Source organism: Geotrypetes seraphini, chromosome 3 (genome assembly GCF_902459505.1).
Source record: "Geotrypetes seraphini chromosome 3, aGeoSer1.1, whole genome shotgun sequence".
In the NCBI taxonomy this organism is placed as follows: domain Eukaryota; kingdom Metazoa; phylum Chordata; class Amphibia; order Gymnophiona; family Dermophiidae; genus Geotrypetes; species Geotrypetes seraphini.
Window position 1 is genome coordinate 7,475,659 of NC_047086.1, and position 19,834 is coordinate 7,495,492.

At 47.1% G+C, this 19,834-nt stretch overlaps 1 protein-coding gene across 1 annotated transcript in view; it reads left to right on the forward strand.

The window, feature by feature from the left end:
• Positions 1-19,834, forward strand: part of AK9 (adenylate kinase 9) — a 1,007,389-nt gene that overhangs the window by 795,632 nt on the left and 191,923 nt on the right. The window contains exon 31 of the mRNA XM_033936269.1: positions 2,111-2,311. Coding sequence (XP_033792160.1) covers positions 2,111-2,311 — 201 coding nt within the window. The remainder of the gene's footprint in view (positions 1-2,110; positions 2,312-19,834) is intronic.

Sequence of the window (19,834 nt, forward strand, 5' to 3'; positions counted from 1 at the left end):
ACTGCTCAACAGTTACAACGGGTCCTGAAGAACATTCAGAAGGTGTCACCCAATATTACTCACTGGGAAATGCAATTGAAAATTGTTCTTAGACTTTACTTTCCACCGGAACGTGCAGCCCAGATGGGGATTACTACGTCGCATTCTTGCCCGAAATGCAATCAGGCTCACGCATCTTTGAGTCACATGTTTTGGGCCTGCCCCGCAATCCAACAGTTTTAGAGACATCTTGGCCTATATATCACATCGCTTTGGGGAAGGCAATGGCTTCTGCAACCGAGGGCGTTATTTGGATTTTATAATATAGCCTCGCCCAAACCCAGGGGAATGTCAACATTTATCTCCAGAGCCCTTTTGATGGGAAAAAAAGCCATCCTCACAAACTGGCTCTCCCGTGATCCCCCGTCATATGCACAACAGAGATCCCTAATGATAGTGCACGCAACACTGGAGAGATGCATGGTGGGAGACTTGACTCTTGGCCCGGGTCGAAAATTTTGTCAGGTGTGGAAGCACTTCTGGCAGGACCTCACACCGCGTGCTCGCAGTAGACTTTTGAATCTTTAAGATTTTATTCCCACTCTCAGCTGTTGGACTGGCCATGGATTCTTGGGGAGGGGAGGGGAGGGGGGGGATGGGAGGGGAACTGATTATATTGTTAAAAATGTTATTTCCTGAATGGTACTACTGTTTGTATTTGCTTCTTACTGCTGGAATAATAAAAATCATTTAAACATAAAAGATATCACAGCCTAAAGTCACTTCACTCTATCTGTTGACTCTGAGTTGAAATAAATGATTCACTCATTCATCTGTCCATGTATGACCTTTATGTTCCCTGCTTTCCAAAGAATTCATTCCAATATTAATTCCCCTTGAAGACCAAAAGACTGAAAACTACAAATATTTTTCTAGTACAAAAGGTATATGAACCTTGAACCAGTGGATTATTCACCTCTAATCGCAAGTTGTATCTAAGGAATCATCTACATTGTTTTTTCTCTACCTCAGCTTCACCTCTTGTCTTACAGGGATGTACTGTAGCTCCTCAGTTTTTTCCTTCTACATGTGAGTTGTAAACTTTCTTTCTGATCTGCTCTGATTCTAGTTTATTAGGATTCACGGGGCTATTCCTTCAGCGTACATTAGGAGTGATAAGCAACCACCGATTTTGGTGGGAGGGCACACTCTATGAGGAGTGTAGCTTCTTCATGGACAGAGTCCTGAACAGTTTTACCTGAGGAGATTTGTAGGGCGACTGTATGGTCTACCCTCCATACTCTCACAAATTTTACAGGGTGGATGTAACAACACCACTAGATACCACTTTTGGGTCCTCAGTGCTAGTAGCAGGCTTATCTGCCCTGCCTTAGACTCAGGGCTTTGGTACATCCCACTGGCTCAAGACTCATATGTCTTTTGCACTAGCAGGGAAGATTAGGTTATTAGCTCGATAATCTTATTTCTAGTACAAAGGCATATGTCTTGAAGGCCCACCCTGTCAGATTGCATTTAACCTGCTTATTGCCTCAAACAGGTAGTATTTCCAGAGGCTGGATTTTCTACTGTCCAACAGGTCTGAAGAGTGATGAGCTAACTGTATTGCATAGCAAATGAAAGCCTGTAAGAATTACATAAGTATTAGTGCTGGTTGTTCTTAGGTAAGTGACTTGTTTGGTTCTACCTTTTTTGAAAGTTTGGCATTGTTTTTTGCATTTTAATTGTTACAGAGAGAATAGAATGGGCTCAGTCAGTGAGTTCCTCATATTCTACCTCCTTATTTCTTCTCTTCTAGTAAATGTCAACTGTTTAGGTATGAACTGAGGAGCTACAGCATAGCCCTGTGAGGGAGGAGGCGGAGTCAAGAGAGAGAAAAAATATGTAGAGATGATTCATTCTACACAACTCACAACTAGAGATGAATAACCTACTGATTCAAGACTCATGCCTTTCTACTAGAAAGAAAATTATCTGAGGTAAGAACCTAATCTACCCTTTTTTCAGAAATCCACAAAATTCATTTAGGCAGTCACACCCATTCTTTTCAGCTCTTCAATTCTGCTGATTTACAAAAAAAAAAACAAGACAAATAACTGAGCATGTTTTGTAGGACAGGGAAGACGAAAGCGAAGAGGAAAAAACAGAGAATGAGGAAGATGATGACATTGAAGCTATTCTTGCTGAAGAGTTTCCAGAAGAGGAGGCAGAGGAAGAGGAAGAAGAGGAGAATGAGGCAGATGCTATTGATCGAATGAAATCAGAAATTGGAGAAAAGTTTGAAACCGACTCTAATAATTATCAGGCAATACAGGTATTTTCTTCCTTACTTGCAATTTTAAATGTTACCACGTGAGTCATAAAGGAATTTTGTAAGGATATTTCATGAGAATATGCTGCTGTCATATATTCCTGTGTTGGGTATTTGCAGCAAAGAGTTTCCATGATCCTTCAAAAGTGAGGGAAGGTGATGCTGGTCTAATTCTCCACTTTCTTATACATTATTGTGCAGCATTTTAATTTAAAGATAAAGGGATTTCCCAGTTCCTATTTTTTTCATATAGCATCTTTCATGCAATATTGTATTACATTTTGAAATTCAGAATAGAATTTTTCTCTTGGACACCCCATGCAAAACACACTAGTGATGTGCAATCAAGACCTTCATGGGATTCGATGAATCTCCATCCCTAATTAATGTCTGGGTTTTTTATAAAAAAAAGCTCAGCCCCCCATGCACTGCATCACCTTTCAGCTTTGTCTTGGATTCATGATTGTGGCAGGTAAGCAGAGCTGATCATGTGGCATGTATAGGAGCTGTTTGGTGCCTTGGGAGAGCTAGGGACTGAGAGGAGATGGAAATTGGATAGGTAGCTGAAAATTAAAAAGGAGGAGAAGAATGAGAAAGAGGGCAATATTTGAGTGGACAAAGGTACAAAAAAAAGGGAGGAAAGCTGAAAGGGAAAAATCAATATGTTGGAGACAGGTATAGTGAAGGAATGGGACAAGAGAGAAGAGGAGAAATAAATGGACGGCAGACGCTGGAAAGAGAAGATAGACAAAAAGCAGAAAGAGAAACTGGGACCAAGATGATGGAAAAACAAATTGGCCAGACAACAAAGTAAAAGTGTTTTATTTAGAATTAATTAACTGGAATATATTAACTTTGGGATATGTACATCAATTATATTTGTATTGTATTCAGTGGTATAGCCACACAGCTGATTTGGGGGGAGGGATGGAGCCCAAAATGAGTGGATGGGCACCAACTTCTCTACCTGCCTGAATGCAAAATATAATTCTGTATCGCTTGGTAGCCTGGTATAGTCCTTACGAATGGTTATATGCCTCATTAATACCAGCAGGTGGAAACTGAGCACAAACTTGTATATCAGGCTAGAATCTGCCCAGCAACTCTTTCTGTCTCAGTCTCCATAGCAGGTGGGCAAGACTAGATCAGCTCCTTTCTTAGTACCGTTGGAATTTTGTTTTGGACTCCTGGGTTCCCCTTTTGTGCCGGATAGAGCTTGGACGGGTCCTGTTTGGGGATCTATCCGACCTCGGGGGTGTTAAACCCGACAGGTCTCATGCTGTGTCCCCCCTTCCTCCACTTCCCCATATTTTTGTAGCGGTGCCTCAGCCGGCGGCCTGGCCCCTTGGTTGATTAGCCCTCCAGCTTTGAGAGCCACGGAGTCTGTTGTGTAAAAAAAAAAAAAAAAGACAAAATCTTGAGGTGTGCCGGTCTAAAGGGCTCATTTCCCTTTAAAACTGCCTCTTTACTGTATTTTCTCATCTAACCGGCATTTTTCTTTCAGCTAGGGCACATTTCAGCATAATGAGCACTTTTAAAGGGAAAAAATGCTCATTGTACTCCAGATGCGAGGTACTCTTGGCCGGCCTGTGCAAGCATTGTGCAGGCCGGAGCGGTGGGGTAGCCTCGTCAGCAGCAGATGCTGGTGGCCAGGGCACCCCGCCGCATGTACATCGCGAGCCAGCTTTGGGTTGCGGGGGAAACTCAGGCTTCCCCCGATACCCATGCTGAGGGATCCCCAGCCACCAATGGTCAGGGAGAAAAGGATTCCCTTGCCGCTGGAACAGCTGGGGATTCCTTTTTCATATCAGTCAGTTCCTTGGCCTTAGCGTCAAGAAAGTCCCAGGCTTTTCAGATGCGGAAGGCTTCAGGAACTCCGATTTTGGCGGTTTCAGGTCCAATTTCGGCGGGAACCTCCTCCTTGCCAGGGTCCCCTGCTGGGGTAGGGAGTCCCTTGGGGCCGCCGGGGGAGGTTTCCCCCTGAATTTATGTTAGCACTTTGTAAAGCTTATGTGCTGGTGGCTGGAGGTTCCGTGTCCACTCCGGGGGTTTCGGGGTGGGTTTGCCCTCGACATCTTCCCCAGTGTGGCCCCACACAGCGGCAGTTATACCCCCCTCTACTCCTCTCTCATCTAAATGCCTGAGGGTCTCTTGGGATGAAGATTTTTGTCCAGAGGAGCAAGATGTTATTGTTGAGGACCTGGACCCTTGGGGAGATTTCCAGGATCCTCTTGGGGGATCGGATTCTGCCAGCAAGGGGTTCGAGCACCCCCCCAGTTGGTGAAGATGCGTCTGTGGTGCACATTTTTCAGCGGGAAGAGCTTCATGAGTTAATTCTTCAGGTCTCCTCGCTTTTGCACTTTGAGAACACCGTGTCATACCTCCCGCTAAAGGTGGACCCCTTGCTTAAGGGGATCCACTCTGCTTACCACTCTTTTCCTATGCATCAGGATATTCAGGATATTATGCTCGCACAGTGGCAAGTGCTGGAAGCTCCCTTTTTGCGCGCTCCATGGCATGCCGGTATGCCATTCCTGAAGGAGATAGGGACACTCTGAAGTTACCAGTAGTGGACGCGGTGGTCTCGGCCATCTCTAAAAGGCATACCGTACCTGTTAAGGGTGGTGCAGCCTTGAAGGACCCGGAGGAGCGGAAGTTGGAGTCCCTCCTTAAACAGTTTTGATGTAACAGCTCTGGCGGTCCAAGCAGCGATGTGTGGCGGGCTGGTGGCTCGGGTGTGTTTTCGCTGGGCCGAGCATGTCCTTGACTGTAAAGCTGAGGATTAGGAATTGCTCAAGCGCGAGGTGGCAAAGATTGAATTGAGTGCTTCTTATCTTTCAGAAGCCATGTATGACCTCTTGCAAGCTTCTGCCAAGTCGTTGGTGTTTGCAGTGGCAGCTCGCCATACCTTGTGGCTTTGCGCTTCATTGGCGGACTCGGCGTCCAAAGCTAAGTTGACAAAGTTTCCTTTTAAGGGATCTTACTTGTTTGGTGAGGACCTGGACAGGTTTGTTCTGACTCTCACTGATTCTAAAGTGCCTCATTTGTCTGAGGATTTGTCTAGGCTGCTGGCTTGAGGTGGCGCTGCTCGTGGGCGTGATTTCCACCATTTCTGCCCTGGCCGTAGGGCTGCCTCTTTTCAGTCCCCTGAGCTCTCTAGAGGCAGGTTTTTCCAACGCATGCAGTCCTTTCGTGGGGTATTGGTAGCGCCCCCGCTGGGTCCCCTGCCGCCCATCCTGCCCAATGACTCCTTGCCGGCATCCGTCTTGGTTCTAGTGGTCGCCCGGCTCTGGGATTATTATCCAAAGTGGGCAGAAATCACATCTGACCAGTGGGTTCTGAAGGTGATTCGGGACGGTTATGCACTGGAGTTTGCCCATTCTTTGCCAGACCGGTTTCTCGTTTCTCCCTCGCAGGTGGCGTGGAAGCAGCAGGCCTTTCGCCAGACCCTTCAAAGATTGTTGGATCTCCACGCGGTGGTTCCAGTTCCCCCGCAGGAGTTGGGCACAGGTTGGTACTCAATTTACTTTGTGGTGCCAAAAAAGAAGGGACCTTTCGGCCCATCCTGGATTTGAAGGGGATCAACAGGGCTCTTCACGTGCCTTCCTTCTACATGGAAATTCTGCGGTCTGTGTTTCTGGCAGTTCAGCTGGGGGAGTTTCTGACCTCTCTAGATCTGACCGAGGCTCGCGTGCAGTTTTTGTTTTTTCTGCGGGTTCTAGAATTTTTCTAGGGCCGGGGAGAAGTAAAAACAGTGGCTATTGCTCAGGTGGCTTAGCTGGTGAGCTATGGGGATGTTTTCTATACCAGGATTAAGTTCTACACAAGTTCCAACAGTAGTTTATAAGTATTTGTTGTTTTTTCCACTCCTGTTCTGAGTGTGCTATACTGTTTTCAGTTGAAGTGTTTCCTAGGTTCTGCTTGGCTATTCAGCAAACTGAGTTGCTAGGCAGATTCTAGCCTAATATACAAGTTTGTCCTCAGTCTCCACCTGCTGGTAGTAATGAGGCATATAACCCATTCGTAAGAACTATACCAGTCTACAAGCTAACAGAAAGAAAATTAGCAGGTAAGAACCTAATGTCTCCATACTTGAGCTGGTGGAGATCCCCAAGCCCTGTCAACTGAAGACCTACTTCTCCAGTCTGGCAACCAGAAATCTCCACACTTTGCAGCTAGTGGCTGTGCCGAGCTCTATCTTTATAGAGAAGATGCAATATATAAGTGTGGAGGGGCATAATAAAAAAACATCTAAGTCCCCTTTTGGCTTAAGGCCCTAAACGTTGAAAGTAGAAGCAGGGAAAATGTCCATCCTCAAAAAAAAAACGTCCAAAATTAGGGTTTTTTTTTTTTTTTTTTAGAATGGCCTACCTCTAAGTTTAGCAGTTTAAAAGGCCATACCACCACTACATCTACACTTGCAACACATTATCAAACAAAAAAAGGCCTAAGTCCCAAACGCCCAGAACCAGATCTTTTAGGCAAAGGAGGGGCTAGTCCTTCGCCTAAAAGCTGGATTCTGTAACTGGTGTCTGTCAAAAAGAACGATCGTGGCAGGAGAGATGGCTCATCTCCCTGCCGTAATAACGATTCTGGGAGGTGCAGCACTTCTGATTGCTATCACGGCAGGAGGGATAGCCAATCTATCCTGCCGCGATCCACTCCCCACCCCCAATTGGATCGGGCAGGAGGGATCCCAGGCCCTCCTGCCCCGACGCAGCCCCCACCCCACCCCCCGACACAATCCGGGCAAGAGGGAGCCCAACCCCTCCTGCCCGAAGACCCCCCACTAAGATACAGGCAAGAGGGATCCCAGGCCCTCCAGCCCATAACCCCACCCCCGACACTCCTCCTGTACCTGGAAAAAGTAGACCGGACGGACGGATCCCAAGCCCGGCAGGCCAGCAGGCCTGGCATCGCCCAAATGGTGGGCTTTAGGGCCTGATTGGGCCAGGTACCTAAGGCCCCGCCCATAGGAGGGGTCTTAGGCACCAACTGGAATTGGCCCTGTTGCCTTAGGCCCCTCCACATGGGCTGGGTTGGGGGGGTGGGGGTGTCTTCGGGCAGAAGGGGTTGAGTTCCCTCCTGCCCGGATTGTGTCGTGGGGGGTATTTGGGCAGGAGGGGTTTGGCTTTGTCCTGCCCGATCGGGGGGGGGGGTTGCGTCAGGGCAGGAGTGCCTGTGATCCCTCCTGCCCAATCCGATCAAGGGGGGTGGATCGCAGCAGGAGAGATTGGGCATCTCTCCTGCCGCGGGTCGTGGTAGTACGGGTAGAGGGGTGACCGGCTATCGCAGCAGGAGAAATAGTCAATCTCGCCTGCTGCGATCGTTGCGGTGGTGGGTAGGCAGGTTGCCAGGGCCGCTGAGCTGATCGCAGCAGCCGCAATCAACTCAGTGGCCCCTTTTTCAGCACTTATACCTGTTTTGACTTGGTCTAAGTCAAAACGTAAAGTGCCGACTAGGCAACCTGTCTAAACTTTTGGTTATACGTGCTGTATGCCTATGTCTAGGTCGGCCCACCTCCCGCCCTTTCCCCTCCTCTAAAAACGCCTCTTTTTGCTCTATGCATTTAGAGGAAGGGGAAAGGCCTAAGCTGGTTTTAGATACGTCTAAATCCAGCTTTGGTTATGGGTACTTGGACGATCAGGCTTTTTGATCATCCAAGTAGCCATTTAGGCCACTTTTTAGACGTTTTTTAAAATTATTTTTATTATGAGCCCCTTAAGATTTAGTTTAGTTTAGTATCCTCAAACTGCCTTTTGTCATGCATTCATGAAAGCCAAGGTGGTGGGGGGAGGTGGCAGCAGCAGCTCTGAAATACTGCTATGAGCTTGAAAGTTCTGGTTGCTGGAGCTGAGGAGGAGTGAAGGTGGTTATCAGCTAGTGATGCTTTGGGATTCCCACCAGCTACACAAGGGAGATGTTCATTTTGAAGAGGCCTACGCTGAAAGTGGGAGGTCCAGCCCCCTCTCATGGGGATGCCATTGATTGTGTTCAGTACAAAATGAGGTACTTGCCAAGTATGATGTTTTGGTATTCATATTCATATTTCTAATTTGTTATCAATTGTTCTACATTTGGTGAAGGTCTGTCTTGTGTTTTGTTTGTGAAGAAATACAGTTGCAGTTATTTTATTTGATATACCACCAATATTAACAAAAAAAAGTCAAATCAAAGTGGTTAACAATAGATAAAAATCAAAGGGAAATAATAAAAAAACAACATAACAGGGAAATCTATACTGTACAATTACAATACTAGTCACAAAATGGCAATCAAGGACAGGAAAGATTTACAATATCAAGAGGTAAGAACAAATAACGTAAATACAAGAGGATGGGAGGGGAAAGCAAAGGAAGAACTAAACTGAAGTGTTAAGAACTAGGGTCAAATGCCAGTTTGAAATAATAGGCTATCAAATGTGATTCAAATGATTTAAGAGATGTTTCTGTACACAGATAATAGCAGAAGGGAATTCAATGTTGTTTTATAGTAATGATGGGTGGGGAAATTGAGAAAGGGACAGTTAGAAGAGGGGCCCCCTCTTTAATTTCTGCCCTGGGCCCCAGCATGTCTAAAACGGCCCTGCACTCACCTCAAAGCTTAAGGTTTCGTTTCTGTATATTAGGACTTTTAGTTTGTGTTCCTGTATTTGCATAGGGGTTATTTATATTCTGCATGTGTGACCAAGGCCAGATGTTCTGGTAAGAATGAATTTTGAGAAGCAAACAGTATAGTTTAATTTTGTGGTTAAGCATTATGTATTGTTAATAAAATTATATTGGGTGTATATATGAAACATGAATGGAAAAATGGTATTACTATTATTATGGGAGTGGGGAGTGGGGTCTGGGGTAGAGCTTGGGCAGGGTTTGGTGTGGGGCTTTTGAGCTCCCCCCAATCATTTTAAATACTTGGTTCATTTGGTAGGACTCAGGCAGAGAGTGGGCAGGAAGGGCATGGCTTAGTTGGGTCCTCAATGCTGATTATTTGACAAACCCAGAAGTAGATGTGGCTACTAGTGCTACCCGATTCAGGAAAAAAAAATTTGATTCGATTCAGCCTATTGAATTGGTTTTTCGATTCGATTTTCCTGCCCAATTGGGTGTTTTTTTCAAACATCCTGGTGGGTTTATTTTATAGCCTCTTCACCCCCTTTGCCTTCTTCTAACCACACTGGGGCTGTAGTGTAAACAAAATAAACAAACAAAAAAGACTTTTCCTCTCTCTGTTAAATCCTAGCTCATGTTTGCGGTCTAACACCAGCTCTGGCAGGATACATTTTTCAAATCTGACATATTGTAATCACAAAACAGAAAATAAATTTTTTTTCTACCTTTTGTTGTCTGGTCAATATTCAAATCTTGTTGGTTTCAGGCTCTGATTGTCTTCTGATAACTTGCTTGCCAGGTCTCCTTCTTTTCTTCTTTCTTCCTGCTAACCATCAATCTTCTATCTCTGTTCTCTCCTTCCATTTTCCTTCCCTCCCCTGGAGGTCTGGCATCTTTCCTTTTTTTGTCTCCATCCACAGATCCACCTTTTATCCCAGGACAAGCAGTTAGTCTATTCTCACATATGGGTGACATCACCGATGGAGCCTCGATGCGTAAGCCTCGCAAGCAGACTTGCTTGAAGAAACTAGAAGTTTCGAGTCAGCCGCACTGCGCATGCACAAGTGCCTTCCCACCTAGCACAGGGCGCGTCTCCTCAGTTCTGTTTTCAGCGGAGCCGAGAAGTCCGTCTTTGACTCTCTGCGTTTAACTTACTTACTTCGTGCCTTCTCTCACCGCAGTTTGTGTTATTTTTCTTCACGAATCGCAGTAATTACTTTATTTATTTTATTTCTAGTTTAAAAAGAAATTGTCCGAGCATGAAAAATCCTTTGCTTCTATTGTCAGACCTAAGCCAAAGCCAGCTCCTGCCAAGCCTGCACGCCCTCCTCCTATTTACCAGAGGCGTTTTGCTCCGAGGACGGTCCTACTCCCAAGAAACAGCAGAATCAGAAACAGCAGAAATCTCAACCTTCTGCTTTACCTAAGGCTACACAGCCTTTTTAACTGTTTAAAGCAGAGCATAACCTCCACCGTTCTGTCTCTCCCCTTTCTTTCCCCTATTAGAGATCGTCTTCATCATTTTTATCACTGATGGGAGACAATCACATCCGACCTCTGGGTGCTGTCCATCATCAGGGAAGGATACTCTCTTAATTTCACTCAGGTTCCACCAGAGCTTCCTCTAAGAGAGTATTCTTCCAGTCCATCCCAGACCGCCCTTCTTCTTTAGGAAGCTCAAGCTCTGCTTCGTCTCCATGCCATCGAACCAGTTCCGTTGGAACAGCAGAACAGGGGGTTTTATTCCCGTTACTTCCTTGTTCCAAAGAAGATGGGCGATTTACGGCCCATTCTAGATCTCAGGGCTCTCAACAAATTTTTAGTCAAAGAAAAATTTTGAATGTTGTCCCTGGCATCCCTTTATCCCCTTCTAGATCAGAACGACTGGTTATGCTCTCTGGATCTCAAGGAGGCCTACACTCATATTCCCATTCATCCGGCCTCCCGTCAATACCTCAGATTTCGGGTGGGGAATCTGCATTATCAATACAGAGTGCTGCCCTTTGGCCTGGCTTCCTCTCCCAGAGTGTTCACCAAGTGCCTGGTAGTGGTAACAGCAGCTCTACGGAACCATGGTCTTCAGGTGTTTCCCTACCTAGACAACTGGCTCATCAAAGATTCAACGTCTCAGGGAGTTCTTGTAGCGACCCAACGGACTACGTGGTTCCTACAAAATTTGGGATTCGAAATCAACTTTCCAAAATCCCAACTTCAGCCCTCTCAGAATCTACAATTCATTGGAGCTGTTCTGGATACTATCCAACTCAGAGCATTCCTTCCACAAGAACGTCTGGAAGCTCTCCTTCAACTCTGTCATACAGTGTCTTCCCGCTCTTCCATCTCAGCGAGACATATGTAGTTCACATGGCCTCCACAGTACACGTGACACCTTTTGCCAGACTTCACCTCAGAATTCCTCAGTGGACCCTGGCATCTCAGTGGACGCAGGTTTGTGAACCACTTTCTCAACACATAAGTCACTCCTTCATTGAAGCAGTCTCTCCGTTGGTGGATGCTCTCTTCCAATCTCTCCAGAGGCTTGCTTTTTCAAACACCCCCCCCATCCCTCAGAAGGTCCTCACGACAGATTCTTCAGCCTACACTTGGGGCGCTCATCTCAATTGTCTCCATACACAAGGCCACTGGACCAGTACGGATCATCAATGTCACATCAATCTGTTGGAACTCAAAGCGATTTTCAAGGCTCTCAACGCTTTTCAACATCTTCTTCACGACCAGGTAGTCCTCATTCGGACGGACAACCAAGTCACCATGTGTTATGCCAACAAACAGGGAGGGACGGGATCTTCCTCCCTTTGTCAAGAAGCTCTGAAGGTTTGGACAATCCGCCACAACACCTTCCTCAATGCTGTCTATATCCAAGGGGTGAAAAATTTCTTGGCGGACAACTTGAGTCGTCTTCTGCAACCTCATGAATGGACACTCCATTCCTCGCCTCTTCATCACATTTTTTCACAGTGGGGAACGCCTCAGATAGATCTCTTTGCAGCTCCCCACAACCACAAACTGCCTCAGTTCTGCTCCAGGATATATTCTCCTCATCGCCTCGAGGCAGATGCTTTTCTTCTGGAATGGACGAATCTCTTCCTGTATGCATTCCCTCCATTCCCTCTCATTCTCAAAACTCTGGTCAAGTTGAAGAACGATCATGCCACCATGATTCTGATTGCTCCTCAGTGGCCGAGCCAACCTTGGTACTCCCTTCTACTTCAACTCAGCAGCAGGGAGCCATACCTTCTACCAGTTTTTCCATCTCTGCTTACACAGAGTCAGGAATCTCTGCTTCATCCCAACCTGCAGTCTCTACACCTGACAGCTTGGTACCTCTATACATAACTCCTCTTCAGTTTTCTCAACCTGTCAGAGGCATTTTAGAGGCTTCTAGGAATCCTACCACTAGACAGTGCTATCATCAAAAATGGACTAGATTTTCTACGTGGTGTTTTTCTCATGACAAGGAGCCTCAACATTCCTCCTTATCATCTGTTTTGGATTACCTTTTGCACTTATCCACTTCTGGTCTCAAATCTATATCGATTCGAGTCCATCTCAGTGCATTTGTGGCTTTCCATCAGCCTATTGAAGGGAAACCCCTCTCTGCTCATCCAGTGGTTTCCAGATTCATGAAAGGACTTTTCAATGTCAAACCTCCTCTCAAACCGCCTCCTGTGGTTTGGGACCTCAGTGTTGTTCTTGTTCAATTGATGAATCCTCTGTTTGAACCAATGGCTATGGCTCATCTTAAGTATCTCACTTGGAAAGTAATGTTTCTTATCCCAGGACAAGCAGGCAGCATATTCTTGACTGATGGGTGACGGCACCGACGGAGCCCCGGTACGGACAATTTTAGAGTGATTGCACTCTAAGAACTTGGAAAGTTCTAGCAGGCCGCACCGCGCACGCGCGAGTGCCTTCCCACCCGACGGAGGCGCGCGGTCCCCAGTTTCTTAGTTTCCGCGGAGCTAAGAAGACGCGTTTCTTTCAACGGCCGTTGAAAGAGTTTTTTGTAATCGCCCTTCCCGCTCGCGTAAACCCCTTTTGGAAATAAAGTTTTCTTTATTTCTCTTCTTTTCTTTAGTTTAAAAAAAAAAAAACTTTCGTTTTTTTTCTTCATTTCTTTCGCTTCGCCCCGGCGGGGCCTGTTGCCATCATCGAGGCCTCGGCCTTCGATTTGGCAGAAGCCGTTTTCACTTTCATGCCCCCTCAACCCGGGTTTAAAAAGTGCCAGCAGTGCGCTCGATCAATTTCACTGACAGACCCGCACAACTGGTGTCTGCAGTGTCTTGGTCCTGACCATCGAGCGTCCACCTGCACCCGCTGTGCGACTTTAAAGAAGAGAACTCTAAAAAATCGCCAGATCCAACAGCGGTTGTTATTTGGCGCCGAGATGTCTGATTCCGCAGCACCGGCACCGACATCGGCCCCATCTCGGTCGGCACCTACTTCGTCGACACCGCACGATACCGCGCCGGCGTCTCACCCTACAGGTAAGCCGGCTAAGAAGCCTTCCCCATTGGAGCGTCCTCCGGTCTCAGTAGCAGCGAGTCCAGTCCTGCCAACCTCGAGGCGTCCACAGAAGCGCTCCGCTCCTATTGAGGTGAGCCCCTCGACATCGGGGTCCTCATCCTCGGAGCGTAGAGCGGCACCACAGGTACCGCAGAAGAAAAAAGCGGTACCGGTGCCTTCGCTGGACGAGCGGATTGCTGCTGTCCTGCAAGTGCAACTTAAGGAGCAGTTGCAACAACTCCTTCCCGCACTTTTGACACCGAGCCTTCCAGTCCCGGTCCGGTCTGAGCCACCGGTACCGACAGTGGAGCGCCCTCTTTTATCGGCATCCACTTTGTCGGTACCGGGTCACACTACCTCCTCGACTTCGATGCCAATCTTAGCACCGGAACTGAGAGCTCAACACCAGGCGGTGCAGACCTCGGTACCAACGCAGCAGGTCACGTCTCCTGATATCTTATCTATGAGGTCGGGTAAGTCGGCGCGCAAAACCCGACACCTGGAACCCTCCACGCCGGAGTCTCGAGATCGTGGCTCTCAGATTCGGGACCCTGATTTGTGGGGTGATTCTGAAGAGCCCTTTCTGTCTGAAGGTGAGTGTTCCTCTGATGAAGAGGATCAACTTGTTGTTGATCCCTCTTCTAAACATGATTCCACATCTTTTACTTCTTTCTTAAAAGAGATGTGTGAATCTCTTTCTATTCCCTTAGAGGCTGAGTCGAAGAAATCAAAGGCATTCCTTGATGCTCTGGACTTTGACCAGCCTCCAAGGGAATTTCTCAAACTCCCTCTCCATGACATCTTACGAGAGACTTTCTATAAAAATTTAGAGACTCCCCTGACTGTACCAGGAGCTCCTCGTAAATTGGACTCCTTATACAAGGTTATCCCTATTCCTGGTTTTGACAAACCTCAGCTCCCGCATGAGTCTCTTTTAGTAGAATCCACACTTAAGAAATCAGCGGGAGCTAGTGTGTATGCCTCAGTCCCTCCTGGCAGAGAAGGAAAAGCCATGGACAAATTTGGCAAACGTTTATATCAGAATGCCATGTTAGCCAATAGGTCAGGGAACTACGCTTTTCATTTTTCATTTTATTTAAAGCACTTCATTCAAAACATGGCTGCTTTTGAAAAGTACCTCCCTGACCGCAAGAAATCTGCATTTCATGCCTGTTCTTCCTCCCTTCTCCAGTTACGCAAGTTCCTAGTTCGGTCAATTTATGACACTTTTGAATTGACTTCTAGGGCCACGGCTATGTCTGTTGCCATGCGTCGGTTGGCATGGCTCAGAGTCTCAGAGCTCGATGTAAATCATCAGGACCGCCTAGCAAATGCTCCCTGCTTGGGTGATGAGCTCTTCGGAGAGTCCATGGATTCCACTACACAAAAGCTGTCTGCCCATGAGACTCGGTGGGATACTCTCCTGAAGACTAAGAAAAAGACTCCACCTGCTCGGCCTTTTCGCCAACAATCTGCCTACCAGCGCCGCTATGCTGCCCGTCCCTTGCCACCGGCTACTCAACAGCCTAGACGTCAGCGTCAGCAACAGCGACAACCACTTCGGCCAGCCCAGCAGCAACAGGTGAAGCCTCCTCCACCACAAAAGTCTACCCAACCCTTTTGACGTGGTTCTCCAAAGCATAGCCAGTATTCCACCATCTGCCAATCTCCCTCGACCCATAGGAGGACGTCTGTCTTGTTTCACCAGCCGTTGGGAGAACATCACATCGGATCAGTGGGTCCTCAACATCATCCGCCACGGCTACTCTCTCAACTTTCAGACACGTCCTGCACAAAGTCTGCCAAGAGAGTCTGCTTTAAACACCTCTCAGTCTTCTCTCCTTCTTCAGGAGGTTCAATCCCTCCTCCTCCTGAACGCCATAGAGGAAGTTCCTCTAGATCAGAAGGGGCAGGGATTCTACTCCCGTTATTTTCTGGTCCCCAAAAAAACAGGGGATCTCAGACCCATCCTAGATCTTCGCGATCTCAACAAATGCTTGGTCAAGGAGAAATTCAAGATGCTTTCTCTGGCAACTCTTTATCCTCTTCTTCATCAAAGCGACTGGCTATGCTCCCTCGATCTCAAAGAAGCATACACTCACATTCCAGTCAATCTGGCCTCCAGGCAGTACCTCCGCTTCATAATCAATCATTGTCATTACCAATACAAGGTGCTACCCTTCGGTCTTGCCTCCTCTCCAAGAGTGTTCACCAAATGTCTGATTGTGGTGGCCGCCTTTCTACGCTCTCACCACCTTCAAGTCTTTCCTTATCTGGACGATTGGTTAATCAAGGCCAATTCATCTCAAACAGTGCTCCTGGCCACCAACCAAACCATCCTGTTTCTACAGCTTCTGGGGTTCGAGATCAATCTACCCAAATCTCATCTCATTCCCACTCAGAGACTTCAATTCATTGGAGCGGTGCTAAACACAGTCCTCATGAGAGCATTCCTGCCGTCTAACCGTCTTCAAACGCTTCAATCTCTATGTCAGCAGGTGCTTCCACAACGTTCCATCTCTGCCAAGCAAATGATGATACTCTTGGGTCACATGGCCTCCACAGTTCTTGTCACACCCCTCGTACGTCTTCACCTGCGCACTCCTCAATGGACCCTAGCTACCCAGTGGTCCCAAGCGACGGATCCTTGCTCACGACACATATCTGTGACATCATCTCTTCGTCAGTCTCTACAATGGTGGTTGATATCCTCAAATCTCTCCAGAGGTCTTCTGTTTCATCTACCTCCTCATCAACTTGTCATCACCACCGACGCCTCCCCTTATGCTTGGGGAGCTCATTTGAACGAATTCCAAACTCAAGGACTTTGGACAGCCCAGGAAATGAAACATCACATCAATTTCCTGGAACTCAGAGCGATGTTTTATGCCCTCAAGGCCTTCCAACATCTTCTCTTTCCTCAGGTCCTCCTGCTGTGCACAGACAATCAAGTTGCGATGTACTACATCAACAAGCAGGGTGGGACAGGCTCTCGCCTCTTGTGCCAGGAAGCCCAGAAGATTTGGGCTTGGGCCACAGATCACCAACTATTCCTGAAAGCTATCTACATTCAGGGAGAACAGAATTCCTTAGCGGACAAGCTCAGCAGAATTCTCCAACCTCACGAGTGGACACTCGATCCTTTAACGCTACAGTCCATCTTCGCTCAGTGGGGCACTCCTCAGATAGACCTCTTTGCAGCTCCTCACAATCACCAGCTGCCCCTCTTCTGCTCCAGACTCTACTCTCCTCACCGTCTGGCAGCGGATGCATTTCTCCTCGATTGGTCCAATCTGTTCCTGTACGCTTTCCCTCCTCTGCCTCTCATGTTACGAACCTTGTTCAAGCTCAAGAGGGAACGAGCCACCATGATTCTGATTGCTCCACGGTGGCCCAGGCAACATTGGTTCTCCCTTCTACTTCAACTCAGTTCCAGGGAGCCTTTCCTTCTTCCACTGTTTCCTTCTCTGCTTACGCAATATCAGGAGACCCTTTTGCATCCCAACCTTCCGTCTCTGCACCTGACAGCTTGGTTTCTCTCGGGCTGACTTCTCATGATACTCTTTTGTCTCAGCCCGTTCGTTCCATTCTGGATGCCTCCAGGAAACCGGCCACTCTGCAATGTTACCATCAGAAGTGGACACGGTTTTCTTCCTGGTGTCTTCTTCATCATCATGATCCCACTTCCCTTGCAGTGGAGGCCTTATTGGATTATCTTCTTTCTTTGTCTGACTCTGGCCTCAAGTCTACTTCCATCAGAGTCCACCTCAGTGCTATTGCTGCTTTTCATGAGCCAGTTCATGGAAAACTTCTCTCGGCTCATCCCTTGGTGTCCAGATTCATGCGGGGTCTTTTCAATGTGAAACCACCTCTCAAAGCCCCTCCGGTAATCTGGGATCTCAATGTGGTTCTTTCCGCCTTAATGAAGCCTCCTTTTGAACCTTTGGCTACCGCTCCTTTCATGTTTCTCACTTGGAAGGTACTTTTCCTTATTGCTCTTACCTCTGCCAGGAGGGTCAGTGAGCTACATACACTAGTTGCGGATCCACCTTTTGCAGTCTTTCATCATGACAAGGTGGTTCTGCGTACACATCCAAAGTTTCTCCCTAAGGTTGTCTCTGAATTCCATCTCAACCAATCCATTGTTTTGCCTGTCTTCTTTCCGAAACCTTACTCTCATTCTGGAGAACAGGCTCTGCATACTTTGGACTGTAAGCGGGCTCTAGCTTATTATTTATAGCGTACTAAGCCCCACAGATCAGCTACCCAACTTTTTCTGTCCTTTGATCCGAATAAATTGGGACGTCCTGTTTCTAAACGTACGTTGTCTAATTGGCTGGCAGCGTGCATTTCTTTCTGTTATGCTCAGACCGGACTGACACTAGAAGGTTCTGTCACGGCCCATAGAGTTTGAGCTATGGCAGCATCTGTAGCTTTCCTCCGCTCCACGCCTATTGAGGAAATCTGCAAGGCTGCTACTTGGTCCTCAGTTCATACTTTTACATCTCATTATTGTCTGGATGCTTTCTCCAGACGGGATGGACACTTCGGCCAATCTGTTTTACAAAATTTGTTTTCCTAATGGCCAACCTTCCCACCATCCCTCTTTTTGTTAGCTTGGAGGTCACCCATCAGTCAAGAATATGCTGCCTGCTTGTCCTGGGATAAAGCACAGTTACTTACTGTAACAGGTGTTATCCAGGGACAGCAGGCAGATATTCTTGCGTCCCACCCACCTCCCCGGGTTGGCTTCTTAGCTGGCTTATCCTAACTGGGGACCGCGCGCCTCCGTCGGGCGGGAAGGCACTCACGCATGCGCGGTGCGGCCTGCTAGAACTTTCCAAGTTCTTAGAGTGCAATCACTCTAAAATTGTCCGTACCGGGGCTCCGTCGGTGCCGTCACCCATCAGTCAAGAATATCTGCCTGTTGTCCCTGGATAACACTTGTTACGGTAAGTAACTGTGCTTTATTGCCCTCACTTCTGCTCGAAGAGTCAGTGAGCTGCAAGTTTTAGTTGCTGATCCACCTTTCACTGTCTTCCCTCATGACAAGGTGTTCCTCCGTACTCATCCTAAATTCCTCCCTAAGATGGTATCGGAATTTCATCTCAGTCAATCCATTACTCTTCCAGTGTTTTTTCCAAAGCCTCATTCTCATCCTGGAGAATCAGCTCTTCACACTCTGGACTGTAAACGTGCTTTGGCCTTTTATTTGGAATGCACCAAACCACACAGAACTGCTCCTCAACTTTTTGTTTCCTTCGATCCAAACAAGTTGGGACATCCTATCTCTAAGCGTACCATCTCCAACTGGATGGCTGCTTGTATTTCCTTCTGCTATGCCCAGGCTGGATTACAACTACAGGGTAGAGTCACAGCCCATAAAGTCAGAGCAATGGCAGCTTCAGTAGCTTTCCTCAGATCATAGAAACATAGAAACATTGAAAATGACGGCAGAAAAGGGCCAAAGCCCATCAAGTCTGCCCACTCTAATGACCCATCCCCCTGACTTTACCCCCTTAGAGATCCCACATGTAAATCCCATTTACTCTTAAAATCTGGCACGCTGCTGGCCTCAATCACCTGCAGTGGAAGTTTATTCCAATGATCAACCACCCTTTCGGTGAAGAAATATTTTCTGGAATCGCCATGAAATTTCCCTCCCTTGATTTTCAGCGGATGCCCTCTTGTGGCCGAGGGTCCTTTAAGAAAGAAGATATCATCTTCCACCTCGATACAGCCCGTGATATATTTAAACGCCTCAATCATGTCTCCTCTCTCTCTTCGTTCCTCAAGTGAGTACAGCTGCAATTTATATAGCCTTTCTTCATACGGGAGATCCATGAGCCCCGAGACCATCCTGGTGGCCATTTGTTGAACCGACTCAATTCTCAGCACATCTTTCTGGTAATGTGGTCTCCAGAATTGTACACAATATTCTAGATGAGGTCTCACCACGGATCTGTACAATGGCATTATGACTTCGGGCTTCCTGCTGACAAAACCTCTACAGATACAACCCATCATTTGTCTTGCCTTGGATGAAGCCTTTTCCACTTGATAGGCAGTTTTCATGTCATCGCTAATGATCACTCCTAAATCACGTTCTGCCTTAGTCCTAGCTAAGGTCTCACCATTTAGTGTGTAAGTTCTGCATGGATTTCTGCTGCCCAAGTGCATGACTTTACATTTTTTAGCATTGAAGCTTAGCTGCCAAGTCGATGACTAGTGCTCCAACAGAAGTAGGTCTCGTGTCATACTGTCTGGCAAAGTGCTTTTACCTACTATGTTACACAGTTTGGCATCATCGGCAAACAATGATATTTTACCCTTAAGCCCTTGGGTTAGGTCTTCTACGAATATGTTGAAGAGGATCGGGCCCAAGACC